Below are 23,053 nucleotides of genomic sequence, written 5' to 3'. Positions count from 1 at the left end.
CGACACATGGGCAGAGACGAGGAATCCTCTGTTAAAGATTCATGAGCGCAGAGAACAAGCGTACAGCAAACTGGAAGGCAACCACACTCCCGACACATGGGCAGAGATGGGCAACCAAACAGACACACGAGACAGGACCAACTAGTCAAAGAGTGTGAGGTAAGGTACTTCACACCAAACACACTTCAACACTAAACAAATTCAACAATCCAGCAATGAACATGATACTCAAAGGGATTTAAATAAGCAGGAACAAACAAGGGACAGGGACAGGTGCCGCTCGCCAGCTGAAAGTTGATCAACGTTCCCATGGAAACAATCAGGGTTCCCATGGAAACGCTGATTCCGCATGCCAGCGGCACCTGAAACACATTAGGGAAAACGTCAACACAATTACACCAAAACAAACAGAACATGGAGCATGAGTGTCCGGATCCCGACACAGAAAGAAACCGAACCAGACAGGAAGTCAGGATCCAGACACCATGCTCTGGACACGAACAAGGGCGACTGAAGAGCTTAGACAAAGAGCATACACAAAACGCAAGACAGACAGGGAACGATGATGTCATGGTCCCATCAGACAAACCCCCAATCTGATAGAGTGACAGGACTATGGCGGTAACTCACACCAGGACCTGTGCGCTCAACACAAAGACAGGACACAAAACACAAGACAGAACATGGGGTGATGATGTCACAGTCCCGTCAGACAAAAACCTGACAGAGTAACAGGACCAACAAGTCAGATCCATGAAGGCCCCACCTCGCAACTTACAGGACTTAAAGGATCTGTTGCTAACGTCTTGGTGCCAGATACAACAGAAAACCTTCAGAGGTCTTGAGAAGTCCATGCCTCAACGGGTCAGAACTGTTTGGCGGCATGAGGGGGACCTACATGATATTAGGCAGGTGGTTTTAATGCTGTGGCTGATCGGTGTATATATATATATATATATATATATATATATATATATATAAACCTAAAACATTTCAATATCTGTTGTATGAAAATTATTTATAATATTTTTACTTATACATGGCTGTCCTTCAGTTGTCGCATAATTTCCACTACGACAAACCTTTTCGCCACTAATAAAGATTTATTTATTTTTCAAAAGTTATTGTACTTGGTTACTAAGAAGACAACAGTGTCAGTAAAAAGCATACTTGAGTTTAAATATAAAATGTGATGAGACCTGTATCCACGAGAACCCATTGAATTGACATATCATCAGATCTAGAAATAGACTGTCCTGACATGATTTCTTCAGACATGAGTGGACATTGTGGATGGTGACTGACACTTTTAGTGCATTCCAAAAAAAAAAAAAATCTGCATTCCACAACTGTTGAAAAGTTTTCAATATAGACTGGTGGATGTAAAAGACAGATGTAAGCAGAAATGAAGCTGCAAGCAGAAATTATGGGGCTCAAGCACAGCGAACACCTGAACAATTATTTTAGATTAGAAAATTTGAAGATTTGAAAATAATTTACACCACCAGGTGTGAGCACCAGGGGGCGCAGTCCCCAAAGTTCAAAGTTACTCAGCTCACGGTCTGCAGCTGAGTTTGATGCATTGACAAGATACAACTTCCCTTCCTGTGTGGCATCACCACCATCTACTTCATTAGCATATTACAAATGAATGGTTGGGAATACTTTAAATTATGCTCTGAATGGAAGGGTAGTCTGGCCCCAAAATATTAAGAATTTAACAAACTCTGTTGGCTGAGTAGTGCAAAAAAAATGCTGAAAGATGGGCATCTTTGTACTCTGTATAACCCAAAGAATCGAAAGAGAGCAGAAACAGCTGAAGGCTTTGGGGCAAGTTATTCAAACGCGTTGGCAAGATAGCCTCACTTTCTATAAGGAGTTTACTCCAACAACTTCATAAGGGCGGAACTGGAGAACAGTTTCGAAAATCAAAAGCGCATCCAATGTCTTTTGGGAGGAATGATCAAGTGAGCCAAATCTGGTGAAGACTGGACAAAATCTGTAGGAGAAGAAAATATATTTGTACATATTTTTTTCCATTAATAACTAATGATAAAGAAAATTTTGCAGTCAAGAATTACAAACGTTTCTGAAGTTGCACGCTGAAAAGTCCTTGAACTGCTGGTGGCGCTGAAGGGTTTGGGAGACCAACCCCAGAAATGGTGCAAGTGGTGTTCAGGTTTTCCCCAATCATTGCACCAAATTTCATAACTTTTTACCATGATTCCCAGCCCGAAGCAGATTTATAATAAGACTAACAGATGCAAGGTGTACGTCTTTGATGCTTGGCCCCTAATTTCTGCTGTTGCACTCTTTGCTCTGAAAATATATGAACATGTTGGACACCTACCCGTTCTACTGGTACTATGAAATGGTCACGTCCCAACACAGAGTCCCAAAGATCTGACTGAAATGGAGAAAACCAGCACGGATGAGCAATAGAAAAACTGTGGCATTCCATTTGCTGTAACTTACTCTGGTATTTTCATCCATGTCAATTTAAATAACAAGGATTATGAAATAGACTGAGACTTTCCTTCTCCTCTTCTGTTGAGTCACATTAAGCAAATAAGCTGACTTAAAGGTGAAATATGGACGACAAAATCTTATAATGATCGTTGTAAAACCATTTATAAAGTGAGAACACTGACTGTAAGTCCATGAAGAACTGAAGTCTTTAAAGTATGTCACACAGAAGTATTTGGTACGATGCATTCTTGAGATGTCCATAATGAGAAAAGCAAAATTGTGAGCACTTAATAGCGGCACAAAAGTCTCAACAGCAAGAACCCTGAACTGAAGATGTGCAAGTTCAGAGACACAACTGCTAGTTTTTGCCAATGCGTGGTGTGTGGGAGAACAGATGACAAATGTGCATTTGCATGGTACAAAAGTAAAAATTAAATCAGAGACTATTTAGCAGAAAGGGGTCACTTCTATTTAAATGAATGGGAGAAATTGGAACGCTCAACCAAGGAGCTCTGAGTGCCCAACTGTCAACGGTTGTAGAAAAAGGAAGTCCCGCTGTACAGGTAAAAGAGCCAATCACCTTTTAGATACAGACATCGCCTGTCAATCAACTCGAGAACGTGCATGCACCTTAGCTATACAAGTTGGGAAAATTTTGTTTTTTAGCGTAATCTGAGGTGAAGAAGCACAATTTATGATACCAGCGTTGTCAGATTTTACTGCTGATTTAAAATATATGTTCTTTGATTGTAATCTTGACCAACCGTTTTTGAGATTTCAGTATTCCCCCATTCAAGTTGATAGGAGCTGCACTGGCATGACTGGAAATAGTCCAAAGTAGACTATTAGAGAGTAGAGCTTTCCAAAAATGGCCAACAGTGGACTGACATACTAGAAAGACTTTTTTTTTTTATTATTGATTCCAAGACAGACAAAAATAAATGTAACCACAAAATTATGCATTTGGAATCAACTTATAACCCTTCATAACCCTCCCCCACCCCTGTGCACAAATAAAAAATAACTTCATACCCACATATAAACAGAAACACAAATAGAAATATATAAGAACATAAAAAAAGAAAAAGTTCAACATATAGGAAAAAAATAAAAAATAAAATTGGCTCCCTCCACTGCCCCACACTAGGACCCCTCCAAATGAGACAAATAACTGCCCCATTTTCTGCCGTGAATCGACAGGTTCCCCAGCCATCTGGAAGTCATCTCCACTCACGAAATGAGGGTGCATCAGTTGACTTCCATCCCCTAAGGATTAGCTGTCTGCCAATCATCACGCTGGTTAGGACCCAGCTTTTCATGTTTTTATCTCCTATATTCAGGACCCCTCCATCACCCGAAATACAGAGTCTGGGGCAAAATGAAAACTGAGTGTCCAGTACATCACACACAAAATGCTGGATCCTCAACCAAAATTCCTGAATCTTAATACAACCACCAAAACATGGGTTGTGTCCCTGTCTTCTGACTGGCATCGCCAGCATGTGGGTGAGTCTTTAAGACCAAGCCTATACAATCTAGAGGGGGTCCAGTAGAACCAATGCAAAATCTTAAATTGCATCAGATGGATCCTTGCATCTCTAGATGCAGACTTGATGTTTTTTAGAATCCTAGCCCACTCTCCCTCCTCCAATACCAAGTTTAAATCTTTCTCCCCGAAAAGCTCCATCCCCCAGACTCTGAATTAACAGGGAGTAATACACAGAAGCTTCATGACCTTTCCCATAAGCAGTAATCACCATTTCCAGAGTATCTGCCGCTTTAGGGGGGTGTGAACTACTCCCAAAAATAGTACAGAACAGGTGGTGCAGCTGTAAATACCCGAAGAACTGGGATCCAGGAATCTTAAAATGTTGAACCAAATTATCAAAAGATCTCGGTACTCCACTATCATATAGGTCACCGAGCGTAGTAACCCCCCTCCCAATCCACTCTGACCAACAGAAAGTGGACTTATTAAGATTTAATTTAGGGTTCAGCCATATGCTTGAGGCAACATTTAAATAAATGCCTGAATTAAACACTCTGGACACTTTAGTCCAAACCATGTGCAAATGCGAAATAACGGGGTGTGACTTAACTTCTCCGGTTAGTTTTATTGAAAGGCTTTGCAATGGCGAAATGGGGCAAGAACATCTTGTTCATTAAGAAACCAGGCAGGGGCTCTCTCAGGTAGAAGCGACCAATGAGCCAAATGTCTGAGACCGAATGCATACAGTAATAATAAAACAAAATCTTGGGTAGGACTAGCCCACCTTTGTCAATCGGCCTATGTAACTTATTGAAAGGTAACCTGGGATGCTTTCCATTCCAAATAAAGGACTTCACTATGCTATCAAATTGTTTGAAATAAGAGAGGGGAACATCTACAGGGAGAGACTGTAGCAAGTAGTTAAATTTTAACATTTTAATAACATTAACCTTCCCAATCATAGATAAATGTAATGAAGCCCACCTGCCCACATCGCTCGAAAACCTTTAAATTGAGGGGTCAAAATTAACTAATAGACACATTTGCTGGGAATAAAATGTCCAGATACTTAATGCCTTGTTTGGGCCAATGAAAGGTGCCCAGTTGAAAAGCCGTTACTGGGCAGTACACTGTCAGCGCCAAAGCTTCGGATTTAGACCATTTAACTCTGTATCCCGAAAATTTAGAAAAGGAATGAATAATTCTGTGGAGACAAGGCATAGATCTAGTAGGGTCAGAGACAAATAATAAAATATCATCTGCTTAAAGCAGAAGCTTATGCGCCACACCTCCCACCATCACCCCTGGAAAATAATCTTCCTTTCTAATCATGGCTGCAAATGTTCCAGGGCAAGACAGAACAATAATGGGGAAAGAGGGCAACCCTGCCGAGTACCCCTATCCAGAGTAAAATAATCTGAAATTAATCCGTTTGTTTGTACCGCTGCTACAGGGTGTCTTTAAAGTAACTTAATCCAACCAATAAAAGTATTCCCGAACCCATATATTTCCAAAATCTTAAAAAGATAATTCCATTCTACCATATCAAATGCCTTTTCAGTGTCAAGTGGAATGGCCGCGACCGGAGTCTGATCATTCGCCACTGACCGCATGATATTGATGAAACGCCTAATATTATCAGAAGAGCTGCGGCCCTGAATAAACACCACCTGATCTACATGTATAAGAGATGTCATAACTTTACTTAATTGGTTAGAATTTTTGACAACATTTTTACATCTAGCTGGATCAGGGAAATTGGACGGTAACTTTTACACTCGCTTGCATTTTTGTCCTTTTAAAAAAATCAGACAGATCCTTGTGTCATGGTTGGGGGAAGCTTTCCATTCTTTAAAGATTCCATATAAACTTCTAGCAAATGTGGAACCAATACTGTAGCATAAGATCTAAAAAATGCAGCGGCAAAACCATCTGGCCCCGGAGCCTTGCCTGTAGGTAAGGCCTTAATTACCTCGTCAAACTCCTCCAAGGTTATTTCATAATCAAGATAATTTTTTTGCTCAGTCAACAATTTAGGGAGTTCTAACGGTTCCACAAAGTTCCTCATATCTTCATCAGTAAATGAAGATGTGGAACTATAGAGATCAAGACAGAACTCTTTAAAAGCATTATTAATATCAGTAGCTGAGGTAAATATTTCACCACCAGCAGATTTCACTAAGGGAATGGTAGAAAAAGACTCTCTCTGTTTTATGTATCTAGCTAAAAGTTTTCCTGCTTTGTCCCCTGACTCAAAGTATGACTGTCTTGACCTGAATAACCAAAACTCCACTTTTAATACATAGTATTATATCTGTGTTTCAATTGGGTCAATTCTCTGAGGCCATCAGATGACATTCGGCGCTTCAGCTCTGCCTCAGCACTTTTAATATTTCCTTCCAACTCTACGAGTTCTCGTGCTTTGGATTTTTTTATGAATGAGCCATACTGTATGATCCGACCCCTAAGAACCGTCTTAAGTGCCTCCCAAGCCACGCCCACATAAGATACTGAGGACCAGTTGGTCTCCATATAAACACTGATTTCAGCCTTTAACATTTGTTGAAAATCAGGATTTTGCAAAAGGGATAAGTTAAAGTGGCAACTATATGATTTATATTTCTCCATATATGGCAACACTTTTAAACTCACCAGGGCATGATCTGAGACTAAGATGTTTCCAATTGAACAATCAACAACAGATGAAATGAGGGATTTAGATATATATAAAAAAAATCTATTCTAGAATAAATTTTATGGACAGATGAAAAAAATTTATATTCCCTCCCAGATGGGTTCAAAAGTCTCCAAATATCTGTAAGACCAAGATTTTTACAAATTCTGTGAAGTGTCAATGTTGCTCTTGGGGGCTTACACACTTTTGCTTCACTATGATCAAGGTCTGAGTCCATCAAAAGATTAAAGTCTCCTTCCAATATTATATCATGAGGGGTGCCAACGGTTTGCAACATCCCTTCAAGATCTATAAAAAAACCCTGATCATCAGCATTAGGCGTGTAAATATTAGCCAAAGTCAACTTTTGCCCCTGAATTTCAGCTAAAACAATAATGACTCTTCCTAATTTATCTTTAATCTGTTTGAGTCATTTTAATTATAGATGTTTATTTATCAGTATAATGACCCCCCTACTCTTACTTGAGCCAACACTAAAGAAAACATGTCCACCACATATCTTCCCAAATTTTTCAGCTTCCTGCAGGGAAAGATGAGTTTCTTGAAGAAACACTATATTATATTTCTTACATTTAAGAAAATAAATAACCTTCCTTCTTTTTATTCTTTTTATGGGGTGCCCCAACACATTCACATTCCACGTGGAGAGAGACAGTCCACTCATATTAACCTTTGACATTTTTATATAATTGTTATATAATTATGCATTAACCCCACACATGACAGTGCCAACCGGCGTCAATCCCTCTAAACTCAAAGAGTCCATGCACGCCTACGAGAAACCCCGCGAAAACTTTACATCAGATTGCTCAAGTCCGGTGCCTCTGCACAAATCTTGTGAGGCAAAATTATATAACAGAAGAAATTTTATGAAACAAACTCCAGCCAATAGAAGGCATAAGCACAAAGAACAAGCAGATTCATCCACAGCTGTCTCGAAGATAGGTTCATCCACGAAACAAACTCCAGCCACCAGGCGGAACAGGTGTCCCAGTTTCGTGGATGAAAGCGTCAATGCAAATGTAAATGCGTCAATGCAAATGTTTCTTGAAAGAGTGACACTCCACAAAACAAACTCCAGCCGCTAGGCGGATTCAAAACAAAAAGAAACAAAAATGGCACCCAGCTTCCCCAGACAGCCAAATTAAGCACAGCAAGTCAGTCCACTCACATGAGAAACATCAAATGGCTTACTCCAATGTATTTATGAATGACAGTGCTTGATTGGAACACGTGAACACTTTGCGGCCATCCTTCGTTTCTATTCTCAGTCTGGCCGGAAACATCAGTGCAAAATTGATTTTCTGTTGATGTAAGAGTTTCTTATATTCCGTTGATGTAAGAGTTTCTTACATTCATCTCTCTTGTCCAATTCGCAAAGTCCGGGAACAAGAAAATACTGTGATTCATCCAAGAAAGCTTTCCTTTGCTCCTCACCTGGCGCAACACGAGATCTTTATTGGATGATCTCAGAAATTTGGCCAGAATTTATCGGGGCCTGTCTCTCTCAGCAGACCTGCAAGCCGGGACTCTGTGAGCTTGCTCGACTTCCAGTTTATGGCCTGATATGTCGAGCAGACTCGAGAAAAGCTCATCAAGGAATTTCACCATATCTCTTCCGTCTTCATGCTCAGGAATTCCAACAATTCGTATACTGTTCCTTCGATTCCTATTTTCGAGATCTTCCAATTTTTACAAAATGGATTCCAAATCTGTTTTGGACACGGGCGGATTAGCAGATAATTCCCTTTCCGATGACTCCAGATAATCGATCTGTCTTTCAACTTCTGCCACTCTTGTGACCAACTCAGAGAATTTTGTTTCCATCGCCGTAATCAATCGATGTATTACAGCGAGATCCTCCGAGTCAGCAACAACCTTCGTCAGCATCACTGAGATGTTGGACAGTTGACGCTAATTTCTTCTCCCGATGTGCCATCCAAATCAAGTCGAAAGGCCGCCAGAGGTTTCAGCTAGTGCACGTAAGTGTCTTTTAATGTTTCCAGAGTCTGAGGATTTTGACTTCTTTGCCATGTTTACCTCAAAGAGCAGATATGTAACTGGGTGTATCACATCTCACCGGACTAAACATGAAAATAATTAAAAAACTAGCAAAGTGTGCAGAGCCAGTCGCTCACACTTCTGCTTCTCGCATGGTGTCACATGACCCCCCTGCTAGAAAGACTATGATTAAATGCATCTGTTGGCAGCCATGGGCTCTTTGTAACATTTTGAACAGGTGGACTTGGACATTGCTGAAAATATATTCTTCAATTTGAAAAGACACAGTCCCAAAATCACTTTGTATTGTGAGTCAGATGTAAGAAGGTAAATTAGAGATGCATGAGTAGTAAGACTACAGACAAACTGAATTTGTGTTCTGAAATTGGAGAGGAAAATAGTTAGTTTATAGAAAAGTATGCAAAACATTTTCCTACTCCCTTAAAGATATGAATGAAATAAGTGTCCTGAGATTTCTCACCGGTCTCTGTGAGAGATGTAGACTTTGTAAACAGCAAACAAAAATGTGTCCTCAGACCGCGGACATTGACGCTATTCACTTGTCATTCATTTTGCTTGTTCTCATTTGAAGCGGATCATTGAGGCTATGATTCATAATGTTTGTCAGTTGAGGGTGTGATCATGCCGCTGTTGAATTTGACAGCCACAGGAAAAACAGTACTGCTCTTTTGCTCGGTTTTGGTCTCAAAATGATCTTTGGAGGGCGGGGTTTTGGAATGAGAGGGGCGTGGTTAATTCAATGCTTAGTCACATGAAAGCTTCAGAATGCTGCAATCACTTACAGCACCATTAAACTATAAAATCATCAGTTAGTGATAATTGCTTATTTTTGCATTTTTAAAGCTGTACAGTGTTCTGCACAAGTGATATAATTAAACTGATCATGATTTCAAAGACTCTAGCATGTAAGCATACAAACTTCCAGCCAACTGAAAGGAACTATTAAATTTTTTGAGCAACTTTTAAATACTTCAACGGGATAATAAATACTTTTAAATAAATAGTGAAACCATCTACTATCCTTAACAGTTTGACAGGTAATGGAGTGCAACACTCGTGATCTGAAAGTAAAACTCCCATTCATTTTTTTTTTTTTAACAATATCTTATGAACATTAAAAGAGAGAACTACTGTGCTCTGAGGTTGTTAATCAAGTGTATATTCTTCTGCTAAGGTCATTAGTCCTTGTTATTTCAACTTAATTTTTAAAAAATCGAATTTTGTAGCAGAATTTGTTGTGGGAAAGTCATGGTTACTTTCGTAACCTCCATTCCCTGATGGAGGGAACGAGACGTGTCAATGTAGTGACACCAGGGGTCACTCTTGGGAGCCCCAAACACCTCTGCTTTTTTGAAAAAAGGCCAATGAGAATTGGCGAGTGGAATTTGCAGTCGCACCAGACACAGCAACGCCAAGGATAGGTCTGCCTCCTCCTGGGTAAGCACTTGCAGGTTCGCCACCTCATCCCAAAAAGGGGTCGTGGGAACCTTGGGCACATAGCCTGGTCAGGGTCTCAGGATCACGTGAGAGTAACCCAGACCGAACTCCAGGCATGATTCGCTGACAGAGAATGCCTGCAGGTCCCCTACCATTTTGATGGAAGTGAGCGCAGTCAGGAGGGCAGTCTTCAAAGAGAGTGCCTTAAGCTCAGCTGACTCCAAAGGTTTAAAGGGAGCTCCCTGTAGACCCTGAAGGACTACAGAGAGTTCCCACGAGGGGACGAGGCGCAGTCTGGAGGGATTCAACCTCCTAGTGCCTCTCAGGAACCTGATGATCAAGTCGTGCTTCCCCAAGTACTTACCATCTACTGCATCATGATGTGCCGAAATAGTGGCTACATACACCTTCAAGGTTCCAGCCTCTCCTGCAGGAAGAAAAGCACCGATCTGACTACACATCTCTGGGGGTCCTCGCGTCGAGAAGAACACCACTTAGCAAATAGACGCCACTTCAAGGCATACAGGCGCCTCGTAGAGGGAGCCCTAGCCTGAGTGATCGTGTCTACCACCGCGGGTCACCAATTAGGTCTTCTGCGTCCCATCCAGGGGCCAGACGTGGAGATTCCAGAGGTCTGGTTGCGGGTGCCAGATGGTGCCCCCTCCCTGAGAAAGAAGGTCCTTCCTCAGGAGAATTTGTCGGGGGGGGGTCTGTCACAAGGAGCATGAGATCTGAGAACCACATCTGGGTGGGCCAGTAGGTTGCTACTAGGATGACCTGCTCCTCGTTCTCCCTGACCTTGCACAAGGTCTGTGCAAGTAGGCTCACTGGGGGAAATGCATATTTGCGTAGTCCAGGGGGCCAGCTGTGTGCTAGTGCATCTATACTGAGGCGTGCCTTGGTCAGGGCGTACCAAAGCGGGCAGTGGGAGGATTCCAGGGAAGCAAATAGGTCTACCTGTGCTTGACCAAATTGACTCCAAATCAGCTGGACCACCTGAGGGTGGAGTCCCCACTCTCCCCTGAGGGTAACCTGATGTGACAGCGCGTCCACTGCGGTGTTGAGGTCACCCGGGATGTGAGTGGCTTGTAGCGACTTGAGGTGCTGCTGACTCCAGAGGAGGAGATGGTGGGTGAGTTGTGACATGCAACAGGAGCATAGACCACCTTGATGGTTGATGTATGCTACCGTCACTGTGTTGTCCGTCCAGACCAACACGTGCTTGCCCATGATCAACGGCCGGAACCTCCGCAGGGCGAGCAGTACTGCCAACAACTCTAGGCAGTTGATGTGCCAGCGCAGCTGTGGGCCAGTCCAGGGGCTGGTGGCTGTGTGCCCATTGCATCTGGCGCCCCAGCCCATCTTGGAGGCATCTGTTGTAACCACGACGTGCCTGGAGACCTGCTCTAGGAGAACCCCTGCCCGTAGAAAAGGTGGTGACAGATCGGCGTGATGGTCATGCGATGTGTCCCGTTGCACCATGCCCATCTCGGGACTCAAGTCTGAAGCCAGTGCTGAAGTGGTCTCATATGCATCAATCCGAGCAGTGTGGCCACCACTGAGGATGCCATATGCCCCAGGCACCTCTGAAAAAGTTTCAGTGGAACCACTGTCCTCCGTCTGAACGCCTTCAGAGAGTTCCGCACCGACTGCGTTCTCTCATTCGTGAGGCATGCTGTCATCGAGACTGAGTCCAACTCCAAACCGAGAAAAGAGATGCTCTGAACTGGGGAGGTGCTTGCTCTTTTCCCAGTTGACCCGCAGCCCCAGTCGGCTGAGGTGCCGGAGCACAAGGTCCCTGTGTGCACACAGCAACACAGTGAGCTAGTATTAGCCAGTCGTCGAGATAGTTGAGGATGCGGACGCCCACTTCCCTTAGCGGGGCAAGGGCTGCCTCTGCGACCTTCATGAAGATGCGAGGGGAAAAGGACAGGCCGAAGGGGAGGACCTTGTACTGGTACACCTGGCCTTCAAAGGCAAACCACAGGAAGGGTCTGTGTCGAGGTAAGACCAAAACGTGGCAGTACACGTCCTTCAGGTTTACTGCCGTGATCTTGATGCCGGGTGCCCCGAGCCCAGGAACCAATCGTCCAGCCGCGAGGGTTCAGGGGAGAGTGGAGGGTTCCACTCACCAATTCTCATTGGCCTTTTTTCAAAAAATCAGAGGTGTTTGGGGCTCCCAAGAGTGACCCCTAGTGTCACTACATCGACACAACGTCGAGTGAGTGACAGATAGGGAACTACACTACCCATGATCCTGCAGGGAAAGATTCACCAATCAGAGAATTAGCTTTTTTCACAAGAATCGGAAACTATGTCACTGCAGGGTAAAGCTACTTCCGCAACTGGTTTGCGGCAATTGCTTTAGTTTACATTTGCCTCTAATACAAAATATTCTTCTCACGAAGAAACAGTCACAAAATTAATGTTTTTCCTGAACATTTCAGTCATTATTCCATTCTTCTTTATATACGGATGATAAAATGACAATTAAAAAATCTTATTTTGACATTTGAACCATGTGCTGCAAAAAGGGCAGATGTACCACCTGTATGAGTTGGTATGGCTTCATGATGTGAAAAGCACAGTGTTGAATGAATATTATCCCGAATGTCGACTCAAACATTAACTTCATCTCACTCAGTTTTATGATGGTGTCAGAAGCATGTGAATGAGATGAAATAATGGAGAGGGAGAGATGACAGAAGTGTCCCTGTTTATGAAAGTGTCCATGGTGCGAGTGATCAGACGCACTGCTTCTCATTCTGGAGATGTACAGGGAAGGGAGCAGGCTGCCAATGATTTTCTCTGAACACAAAATGCTTTTATCCCTTGAGATAATGCAGAGCCGACCCAAACAGACACAGAGAATTAAATGACAGCGAATTCACAAGTTATGTATTACCGGTGTAGTCTAGGGCTAGTAGCAGCCCGAATTTCTCACTGAATATGCTGGACTCAGTCACGTAATGCCTTCCTCAAAGTCATCTCCATAGCCAAAAAAGCACAACAAAGGATACACTTTCTGAGACAGCCTAAGATGTTCAACCTGCCACAGTCACTGATGGTACAATTCTACACTGCCATCATTTAATCCATCCTCACCTCATCCATAACCATCTGGTATGGGTCAGCCACGGCTCGTGAACTAGGCAGACTCCAGCGCATCATACACTCAGCTGGAAAAATCATCGGCTGCAGTCTGCCCAACCCCTCCACCCCCCCACCCACAAGATCTCTATGAGGCAAGATCCAGGAATCGGGTTGACAAGATCATTAAAGATCCCTCACACCCTGATCATCACATCTTCCAGTGCTACAGAGCCATAAAAACCAAAACAACTAGACACAAAACAGTTTCTTCCCCTGTGCAGTGGTCCTCATTAACAACTGAACTTCACCAATAAACTGCATCACAAAAACAGAATTAGCTGCTACAAGGGATAAGAACTCATAGTCTACTCCTGCGTCTCCTCACTTCCTCATCCACTCCTAGACACCAGCGTTACACATGATGGTCAGTTTTATGTTTTGTGCATACTGCATTTTATCAGACTTGTGCATACTGCATTTTATCAGACTTATAAAAAGTCAGTGGTTTTATGTTACAGACTTTAGCAGTTTACCATTGATAATTTATGGTTACTGTGCATATTGTTATCGTGGTATATTAAACTTCTCATTAAACTTGTCAGTAACAAAATGTAAACACTTACCTCTGAGTCAAAGTAGCCAAATGCCCTGGAAGATTGATCTGGCATTGATACAGGCTGACCTTTGGCCCAGTTCGTGAAGCTGACACCTCTACCATCAGTCCACAAGAAACGCATCTCCGAGTTAACATCATTAAAACCAATCCACACATCATCCGATGATCGAAGCATTGCAGTAGTGAGAAATGCTGAAAGAGAATGAAAGAGAACTGTTCATTCACAACAGAAGAGATTCAGTCTTCTCTATTTGCTGATAACAGGGTCATGCATCATTCAGAATTGAATTAAGAATGCCTTTAAAATTCCAATTCGATTCCTGAATTTGAAATTCAATTGATTTTAGGTACAAAAACAGTATACAGAAATAAATGAATATAATTTTAAGTTAAATAAAAATTTCTACATGTTGTCTTTCAGGTTACAGTGTTTATTAATATCATCAAATTCTTCTGAAAATAGCCCATAAGTTTGTAAGTAATAAAAAAAAATAAAGAAGATGTATCAAAAAAAGTACAGCAGCTGTTAAAGCAGCCTGATCTAATTAATATCCGTAGCTATTTGTACATTCATATTTGTAACATTTAAACGTACATGTTTGTACGTTGGAATAGACACTAAAACATACAATATGGACATTTGAAAGCATCTAAAATGTAAACAGTTTTACGTATTTACAGCTTTAGAAATGTAAAATATTGACAAATCCATTACAACTATATTTGATTACGTGAATAATTTATAAAGATATTTGTACACTTTTACAGTTTTATAGATATTTTAGATCCCTTAACCCTACCCCAACCTCTAAACACATTTCAACAATATAAAAACGTATATTAAGTAGATTAATATACAGCAGCAATTATTTTTGTTACAATGTATTAATTTCTATACATATATTTTACAGTCGCTAATCCCACACCTACTCCTAAACCTACGTAACAGGCAGATCAATTTAATCACAATAATTTATTCAGAAAAATGTCAAAATCCAGTACAAAAGTAGTCCAAAGGGCGATGCGCTGCATCCGATGTTCTCCCTGATGGCATACAATAGAATTAGAGTAGAATTTAAAATATTAATCGCTGTAAAACTTCTCCTGATGCACTCCAGAGCGGCACTGTCATATCTCACTCAAACATATACATCACAGAATATGGCATGCCACAAACAGTCACGAGACACAGGAGAGCCAATGAGCATTTGAAATCACTGCCGCTGGTCGTAATACTTGAAGCGGCAATTTTAGAATTTTCAAAATGAAACCAACGCGGGTTGATGGTTACAGCAGGTTGACGATTACAGCAGGTTGACGGTTACAGCGGGTTGATGGTTACCGCAGGTTTACAGCATGTTGACGATTACAGCGGGTTGATGGTTACAGCAGGTTGACAATTACAGCGGGTTGACGGTTACAGCGGGTTGACGGTTACAGCAGGTTGATGGTTACAGCGTGTTGACGATTACAGCATTAAGATGGTTACAGCGGGTTGATTGTTACAGCGGGTTGATGGTTATGGCGGGTTGATGGTTACAGTGAGTTGATGGTTACGCCATGTTGACAATTACAGCAGGTTGATGGTTACGGAAGGTTGATGGTTACAGTGAGTAGATGGTTACAGCGGGTTGACGGTTACATTGTGCTGACGATTACTGCAGGTTGAAGGTTACGGCGGGTTGATGGTTAAGGCGGGTTGATGGTTACAGCAGGTTGACGGTTACAGCGGGTTGATGGTTACGGTGGGTTAATGGTTATGAGGGTTTATGGTTACAGCAGGATGACGGTTACAGCAGGTTGATGTTACAGTGGGTTGACGGTTACGGTGGGTTGATGGTTACAGCGGGTTGACGGTTACGGCGGGTTGATGGTTACAGCGGGTTAATGGTTATGGCAGGTGAGATGGCGCTGCGGCGGATAGAGATGGAGATCGTTGAATAAAAGGCTTGAATTTCGGTCTGTTCTTCACAGAAAGCAGTCTGAAGATTTCGATTATAGCTAACAAATGTATGGATCCATTTTAATGTTGTTTTATGGTGTTTTTTATGTTTTAGTTTTTTGGCATATTCTGAAAACTCCTTTTGTGTCCCATGGCAAACAAAAATGAAATTAAATACTTAATAAATGATTAAACGATTACAGAGTTTTTATTCATTTTAACATTTTAAAGTGTAGTCTTGGTTAAAGTGATATAATCCTTTAAAACTTTGTATAGGGCAGCAGAAATCACACAGAAATGTAAGTACAGCGTAGTTCTAACGGGAAGACTAGCAGCTGTACATCATCGCACCATTAGCCAGGTAACTCCTAGCCAATCACATGTAAGCCATTGCTTTATAAGTCTGCTCACAATCTATCACATTGCTGTTTCAGTGTGCTAACGCGGCAACCTCCACCACCCCACCGCCACCAGATGAGTCCCGTCCTGCACGGGGGTAGGCTCCTCGCCCCTGCCTCCTATCTCCGGCAGGATCTGATGGTTCCGAGTACAACTTCTTCGGACCACCAGACGGGGCTTACGCCAAAGAGAGACATTACATTCATGTTTTATATTCATCAATAAATGTAATCTAAAACTTTACTCAAGTCTGCGAGTCTTCCTGTTAGAACTGAAGGAAACCATTAAAATGTCATATTATAATGTCAACTATTAAATAAATGTGATGGCTTTTAACTAATCTCATTGATTATAAATTAAATGTAATTAACTGATTAATTCTATGAATTATTCAATATTAATCAATTCAAACAGTACACGTAAACATTTGTACGTTTTTATAGGTGTTAATATGTAAAATTATGAAGTTTACATGCTGTCAATACGTCAATATTGTACGTTTCTGTGTCTATGCATATGTAAAAGAATGTACGTTTTCTAGAACCAAACTTTATGTAAGAATACATTCAAGATCTCATGAGATCATGTTGGTTAAAGCAGTTAAAATAATGTATTTTTCTTCTTTTTTTTTTATCCATTAAATGTAAGTCTTAAATTCATATTGTAATTGGTAACACTTTACAGTCAGGTTATATTTCTTAACATACACATTATGCCACACATTATTTTATAGTTAATGTGAATTAACAATAATTTTACTGGATTTATTAATCTTGGTTAATGTTAATTTGTATGCACTAATACTGTGTATATTTTTTATATTAAATCTTACTGTATATACTGTATGTTATCACTAGTTGATGTAATCTGAACAACCACGAACAAAAGTGTTTTAAAACATTAACATTAACCATGATTAATAAATGCTGAAAAAAATAAAAATAAAATCATTTGAAATAAATAATGCATTGACTTATGTTATCAAATACAACCTTAATGTAAAGTCTTACCTTCTATTTTTAATATATTTCATTATAATTAATATTTAATTCGAGGACAGTTGTGGAAACACCTCATTTCACAGAATGCACTGATTTACTCAACATATTATATAACTGTCACGTGATTGTGTGTTTTTGTTCACTTTCATGTTGTCATGTTTTGATTTCATGTCTTTTATTTTGAAAGTTTAGTTCACTATTTCCTGTTCCTGTCTATGTCCTGTGATTTCCTGGTCTTGTCACGTGACCCTCTTGTTTCATGTGTTTTGTTCTAATTGGTTTACATTGTCTTGTGATTATGCTTATTAGTTTTGCCTTTTCATTGGTTCATGTTTATTAGTCTTGTTACTGTATCTTGTTATTAGTTCAGTCATGTCATTGGTTATCTTGTTATGTTGTCACTCTAGTCTGTGTATTCAGCCCTCATGTTTGTCTTTGTCTCTTGTTAGTATAGTGATTCTTCTGTAGTCTTGTTCATGTCTTAGTTAAGTCAAGTCAAATGTTATATTCTAGTTTATTTTGTATCTTCTGTTATTGGTTATTAAACTGCACTTGGGTTCTCACAACATCATCGTCTTCGTCTGTTCCTGTCTTCAGCCTACAGCAATGTTACAATAATTAATAGATTTTAACTTTTTTTGGTTGAAATATATGACACAAAATGACCTGAAAACATATGGCAGATATTTTATGTTGCTGTATGGCGAAATGTATGTTCTGACAGTTGTGTGAATTGCTTTGACAGTATTGTTCCTAGTTATAAATAAGTTTAATCAGGGAATAAAGATGCATAATTAATCAACATTAACAATGTAATTATGTTTTGTCATAAATTATATTCCATTTAAAGGAATGTTGCAGGCTTAGTACAAGTTAAGCTCAGTCAGCAGCATTTTTGGCATAATACTGATTTCCACCAAAATTTATTTTGACTCATTCCTCCTTTTCTTTAAAAAAAAAAAAAAAGAAAAAAAAGAAAAAGAAAAAGCAAAGCAAAGATCGATGTTACAATGAGGCACTTACAATGGAAGTGAATGGGGCCAATTTTTTGGAGGGTTTAAAGGCAGAAAAGTGAAGTTTATAATTTTATAAAATCACTTACATTCATTCTTCTGTTAAAACTCATGTATTATTTGAGCTGAAAAGTTGTTTTTACAGTTGTTTTAGGGTTTGTTGAGATTACATCGTCATTGCAACAAAGTTGTAAAATTGGCTATAACTTTACACAGAAAAGGTTAGTTAAGTGATATTATCACACAAAAATCATGTTTACACAGATATCGTTTATGTCTTATGGCTAAACTTCTGAAACAGTATTTTAATGTTTACGGATTGGCCCCATTGACTTCCATTGTAAGTGCCTCACTGTAACCCAGATTAGTACTTTTTTAAAGAAAAGGAGGGACGAGTCAAAATAATTTTTGTGGTAAACAATATTATGCCACAAATGCTGTCAGTTGAGCTTAAAGTAATAGTTCACCCAAAAATGAAAATTCTTTCATCATTTACTCACCCTCATGCCATCCCAGATGTGTATGACTTTCTTTCTTCTGCAAAACACAAATTAAGATTTTTAGAAGAATATTTCAGCTCTGTAGGTCCATACAATGCAAGTGAATGATGACCAGAACTCTGAAGCTCCAAAAGCACATAAAAGGCAGCATAAAAGTAATCCATACGATTCCAGTGGTTAAATGGTGTGGGTGAGAAACAGACCAAAATTGAAGTCGTTTTTTTTTTTTTACTCTAAATCTCCACTCTCACTACATCTGAAAGTGAAAGTTAAAGTGGAGATTTAGGGTAAAAAAGGACTTAAACATTGATCTGTTTCTCACCCACACCTATTATATCGCTTCTGTAGACATGGATTAAACTACTGAAGTCGTATGGATTACTTTTATGTTTGCTTTATGTGCTTTTTGGGGCTAAAATTTCTGGTCACCATTCACTTGCATTGTATGGACCTACAGTGCTGAAATATTCTCCTAAAAGTCTTCATTTGTGTTTTGCTGAAGAAAGAAAGTCATACACATATGGGATGGCATGAGGGTGAGTAAATGATAAAAGAATTTTCATTTTTGGGTGAACTATTCCTTTAACTTGTATTGAGCCCGGGATATTCCATTGAAAATTCAGATTCAACGTCCTGTTGGACATGGCCAATTCAATTTTAATTACAACTTAAATTTCAACTCATGAATTCTTAAATTCCTAATTTTACCCAACTCTGGCTGAGAAGCACAAGGGCAGACTAAAAAAATCATAATTTTTTAAATACATGCTATTCATCATCATTTTTTTCACTCAAGACTTTGAATTTAGGTTTAAAGAATGTTACGTTCTCATTCCAGAGAAGTGCACTACTCTACTGCTCACCTTGCTCTCCATGACTCAGAATGGATACCAGGTTTCCTCCGTGTGATTTGCAGTGGTCTCGGGCATCATGCCAGGACATCTTTTTGGCAATAAAAATGTAGCACTATTTGGAAACACAAGTGTTAGAAAGTGTTTCTGCCTACTGTTGCTTTTTCTAACAAAGTTGCTTTGTCAAGAATGTACAGATGTGCTTTGCAAATTAATTATTCATGATTTTTGCTAAAATGAAATATTTTATAAAACTATTCCCAGATGGAATCTGTGAGCTTTTTCTTAATTGTTTGTGCTGATTTGAGGGAAACATTGTGCTTAAACAGTTTCCAGTGATGTGGAATTTATCTCTTCACACTGAAAGTGAAACTGCAGCGCGATATGACACAATCACAGCCAAGCAGAACATATTTGATGTTTTTACACTGTATGGTTATGGGGAGGTGAATGTACAACCAAACCAAAATACTTCATAAACAAAGACGCAAGTGGTGGGGCATGTATTAAACTTTGTGACTGTTGCAATTCTACAGACATTTCTGGCGCAGATTCCATGTGGGCGTGGTCATAACATGTTTCATGATTGTAACTGTCAGCAGCCATCACCCTGCAGCTCTCGCCTGGTTGCCCAATAAAGCTAAGCAGGCTTGAGCCTGGCCAGTGCCTGGATGGGTGACCTCTTGGGGAAAACTAAGGTTGCTACTGGAAGAGGTATTAGGGAGGCCAGCAGGGGGTGTTCACCCTGCCACACTCTGTGTGGGTCCTAATGCCCCAGTATAGTGACAGGGAACATATACTGTAAAAAGGCACCGCCTTTCGGATGAGACGTTAAACTGAGGTCCTGACTCTCTGTGGTCATTAAAAATCCCAGGGCACTTCTCGTAAAGAGTAGGGGTGTAACCCTGGTGTCCTGGCCAAAATCCCCCCATTGGCCCTGATCTATCATGGCCTCCTAATAATCTCCATCCCTGAATTGTCTACATCACTCTCCTCTCCACCAATTGCTGGTGTGTGGTTGGTGTTCTGGCGCACTATGGCTGCCATCGCATCATCCAGGTGGATGCTGCACACTGGTGGTGGTTGAGGATATTCCCCCTATACTATGTAAAGTGCTTTGAGTGCCTAGAAAAGTGCTATATACTGTAAATGTAAGGAATTAATGGCTCTCACTCTGCCATGGAATCTTGTCCAATCAGGCGCACAACCTCCCGGTGACACAGTGGAGGGGATCATGGTGGCATTGACAAAGTCAGAACTTCTTTTACAGATCGAGGGTAGAGCCACACCACAGTTGATATCATTCCAGAATCCTACAACATATACACATTTTGTTGCTGATACTTGTGCAATTGTTACATTAAAAACAGACTTTATTAAACAAATTAAATGAATTATATGTGAATGGTGACTGAGGCTAACATTCTGCCTGACATTTCCTTCTGTTTTCCATGGAAGAAAGAAAGCCAAACAGGTTTCTATTAACTATTCCTTTAGTTTGTAAAATATTACTACTGTATAAGCCTAAAAGTATCAGTTGCTCTTTAACATAACTCTCAGTCAAACCTGCTGACCACATCCAAGGAACTACTGTACAATAATCAGTGATATTATAGTGAAAATAAGACTAATTTGACCCAGTTTACTTTCATAACGCACATTCCTCGCTTTATTTTGCACTATTCATCATTGCACGCTACTCCAAAGACAGAAATGCTTGTCTTCGTGATCTTTTACCAAAATGTTTGAACTTGCTCAGTCTCTGAATTGACTTTCCTTTTGGATCAATACCTCTTAATTTTCAGCCCTTACTTTTAAAATCAAGTTCCGCCCTACATTTTTCACTGGACGGCATTAATACATATACATGTGTAATAAATGGTAAACAAATATAAAAGTGTGTTATTAGACAGTATAGTTGAGTATGTGTGGATGGTACAGATTTCTCACCACATACAGAAATACAAAACATCTGATGTGCAATGCTCTCAGTGCATGCTGGTTGGGGATTTTACAGGTAAAGGTGTGTGAAAATTAATGGAGTGTGTGAGGAGTAACAGTGATATGATTTGTCAAAATTACCGTAGTTTCATTGGCTTACTGACATGCTCCATCATACAAGTTCTTACCCATACTCTTGTAAATAGTCACACAGTTCTCATCATTGTTGGCGAAATTTGGTTCATTTTGATCCCATGAAGTGTATACGACCGGTGAACCATCCACCCAACTACAAACAAACAACAAAATCCAGAACAAATGCAGATTTAATCAATTAAATCATGCCTTGCACATACTCAACTGAAGATGGCCGTTAGATAATGACAAGTAACATTAAAGTTTGTGTTTATTTTAGTCCCAGTTTAGCATTCACACTGTATTCAAGTCTTTCATACTCACAAAAATGATTTGTCCAACCCCACAGTCATGCCAATGTAGTATTGACCTTCTGATCCTCTAGAGATCTGTAAAACAGTGTCAGTTAGCTCTAGCATTAGAGCATCCTAAAACTGTTTGGGGCCACTTTACAAAACAACAATATTTTAGCCTGCTCATTATTTTTAATTATGATTTCTTTGCAGGCATAGAGGCAATTAAACTGGACATACTCCACAGTAATTTACCTGCTTCCATAAAAACTTCCTCTCGGTTTGGCTAGTAATGACGACAAGATCTGCATGGTTCTTCTTGCAGAATGCGCGAGCATCTTCCATAGGCAAGAGGTCGCTATTAATGAAGTACTGACTATTGTTGAACAGGATCCAGCCATCAGCAGTCTTGTTATATTCCACTGTGGAATAAAACAAAAAGCATAACTGTCATCTAGGTTTATGTGATTTGTACCAGTCAGCTAAGTAAAGGCTGCAAAATGTTTCTCAAATATCTGCTGGCTTAGTTTAGTGCATGTTGGAGCAATTTGTGTAGATTTTAAAGTGAACATTTGTGTCTTTAATAATGAATAAGACAGTATAAGGCATAGGCGTAAATTTAGGTAGGGATGATTGGGGCATGTCCCTATCAAATTTCAGAAAATCAAAAATGTGCCGACCGGGGCCTGGGTAGCTCAGTGGTAAAATACGCTGGCTACCACCCCTGGTGTTCGCTAGTTGGCTAGTTCGAATCCCAGGGCGTGCTGAGTGACTCCAGCCAGGTCTCCTAAGCAACCAAATTGGCCCGGTTGCTAGGGAGGGTAGAGTCACATGGGGTAACCTCCTCATGGTCGCTATAATGTGGTTTGTTCTCGGTGGGGTGCATGGTGAATTGAGCGTGGTTGCCGCGGTGGATGGCGCAAATGAAATCTTCCCTTGTGCCTTTTCCATACAGAATTTTATGTATATCGCAAATTGTAGCCAACCTTTCACATCCCAGATGTCCCCACATTTGTGTAAAATGTAGAGAGTATTGAATTTATTGAAGCTGGCCAGCTTACTGTTTAATTTCACATAGAGTTGAAGTCAGAAGTTTACATACACCTTAGCCAAATACATTTAAACTCAGTTTTTCACAATTCCTGACATTTAATCAT

At 40.3% G+C, this 23,053-nt stretch overlaps 1 protein-coding gene across 2 annotated transcripts in view; it reads right to left on the bottom strand.

Moving 5' to 3' along the window:
• Positions 1 to 23,053, bottom strand: part of LOC127423789 (macrophage mannose receptor 1-like) — a 53,162-nt gene that overhangs the window by 12,558 nt on the left and 17,551 nt on the right. Inside the window, exons 17-23 of one of the 2 annotated variants that reach the window (XM_051668420.1) lie at positions 22,152 to 22,318; positions 21,928 to 21,992; positions 21,657 to 21,757; positions 20,701 to 20,840; positions 19,540 to 19,642; positions 13,829 to 14,013; positions 2,351 to 2,407 (exon numbers count right to left, since the gene is read on the bottom strand). In XM_051668420.1, the coding sequence (XP_051524380.1) occupies positions 2,351 to 2,407; positions 13,829 to 14,013; positions 19,540 to 19,642; positions 20,701 to 20,840; positions 21,657 to 21,757; positions 21,928 to 21,992; positions 22,152 to 22,318 (818 nt within the window). The remainder of the gene's footprint in view (positions 1 to 2,350; positions 2,408 to 13,828; positions 14,014 to 19,539; positions 19,643 to 20,700; positions 20,841 to 21,656; positions 21,758 to 21,927; positions 21,993 to 22,151; positions 22,319 to 23,053) is intronic. The other variant, XM_051668499.1, reaches the window with a different exon arrangement.

Source organism: Myxocyprinus asiaticus, chromosome 1 (genome assembly GCF_019703515.2).
Source record: "Myxocyprinus asiaticus isolate MX2 ecotype Aquarium Trade chromosome 1, UBuf_Myxa_2, whole genome shotgun sequence".
Lineage (NCBI taxonomy): Eukaryota > Metazoa > Chordata > Actinopteri > Cypriniformes > Catostomidae > Myxocyprinus > Myxocyprinus asiaticus.
Note: the sequence above shows the minus strand (reverse complement) of the source record. Positions and strands in the feature narration are given on the sequence as shown.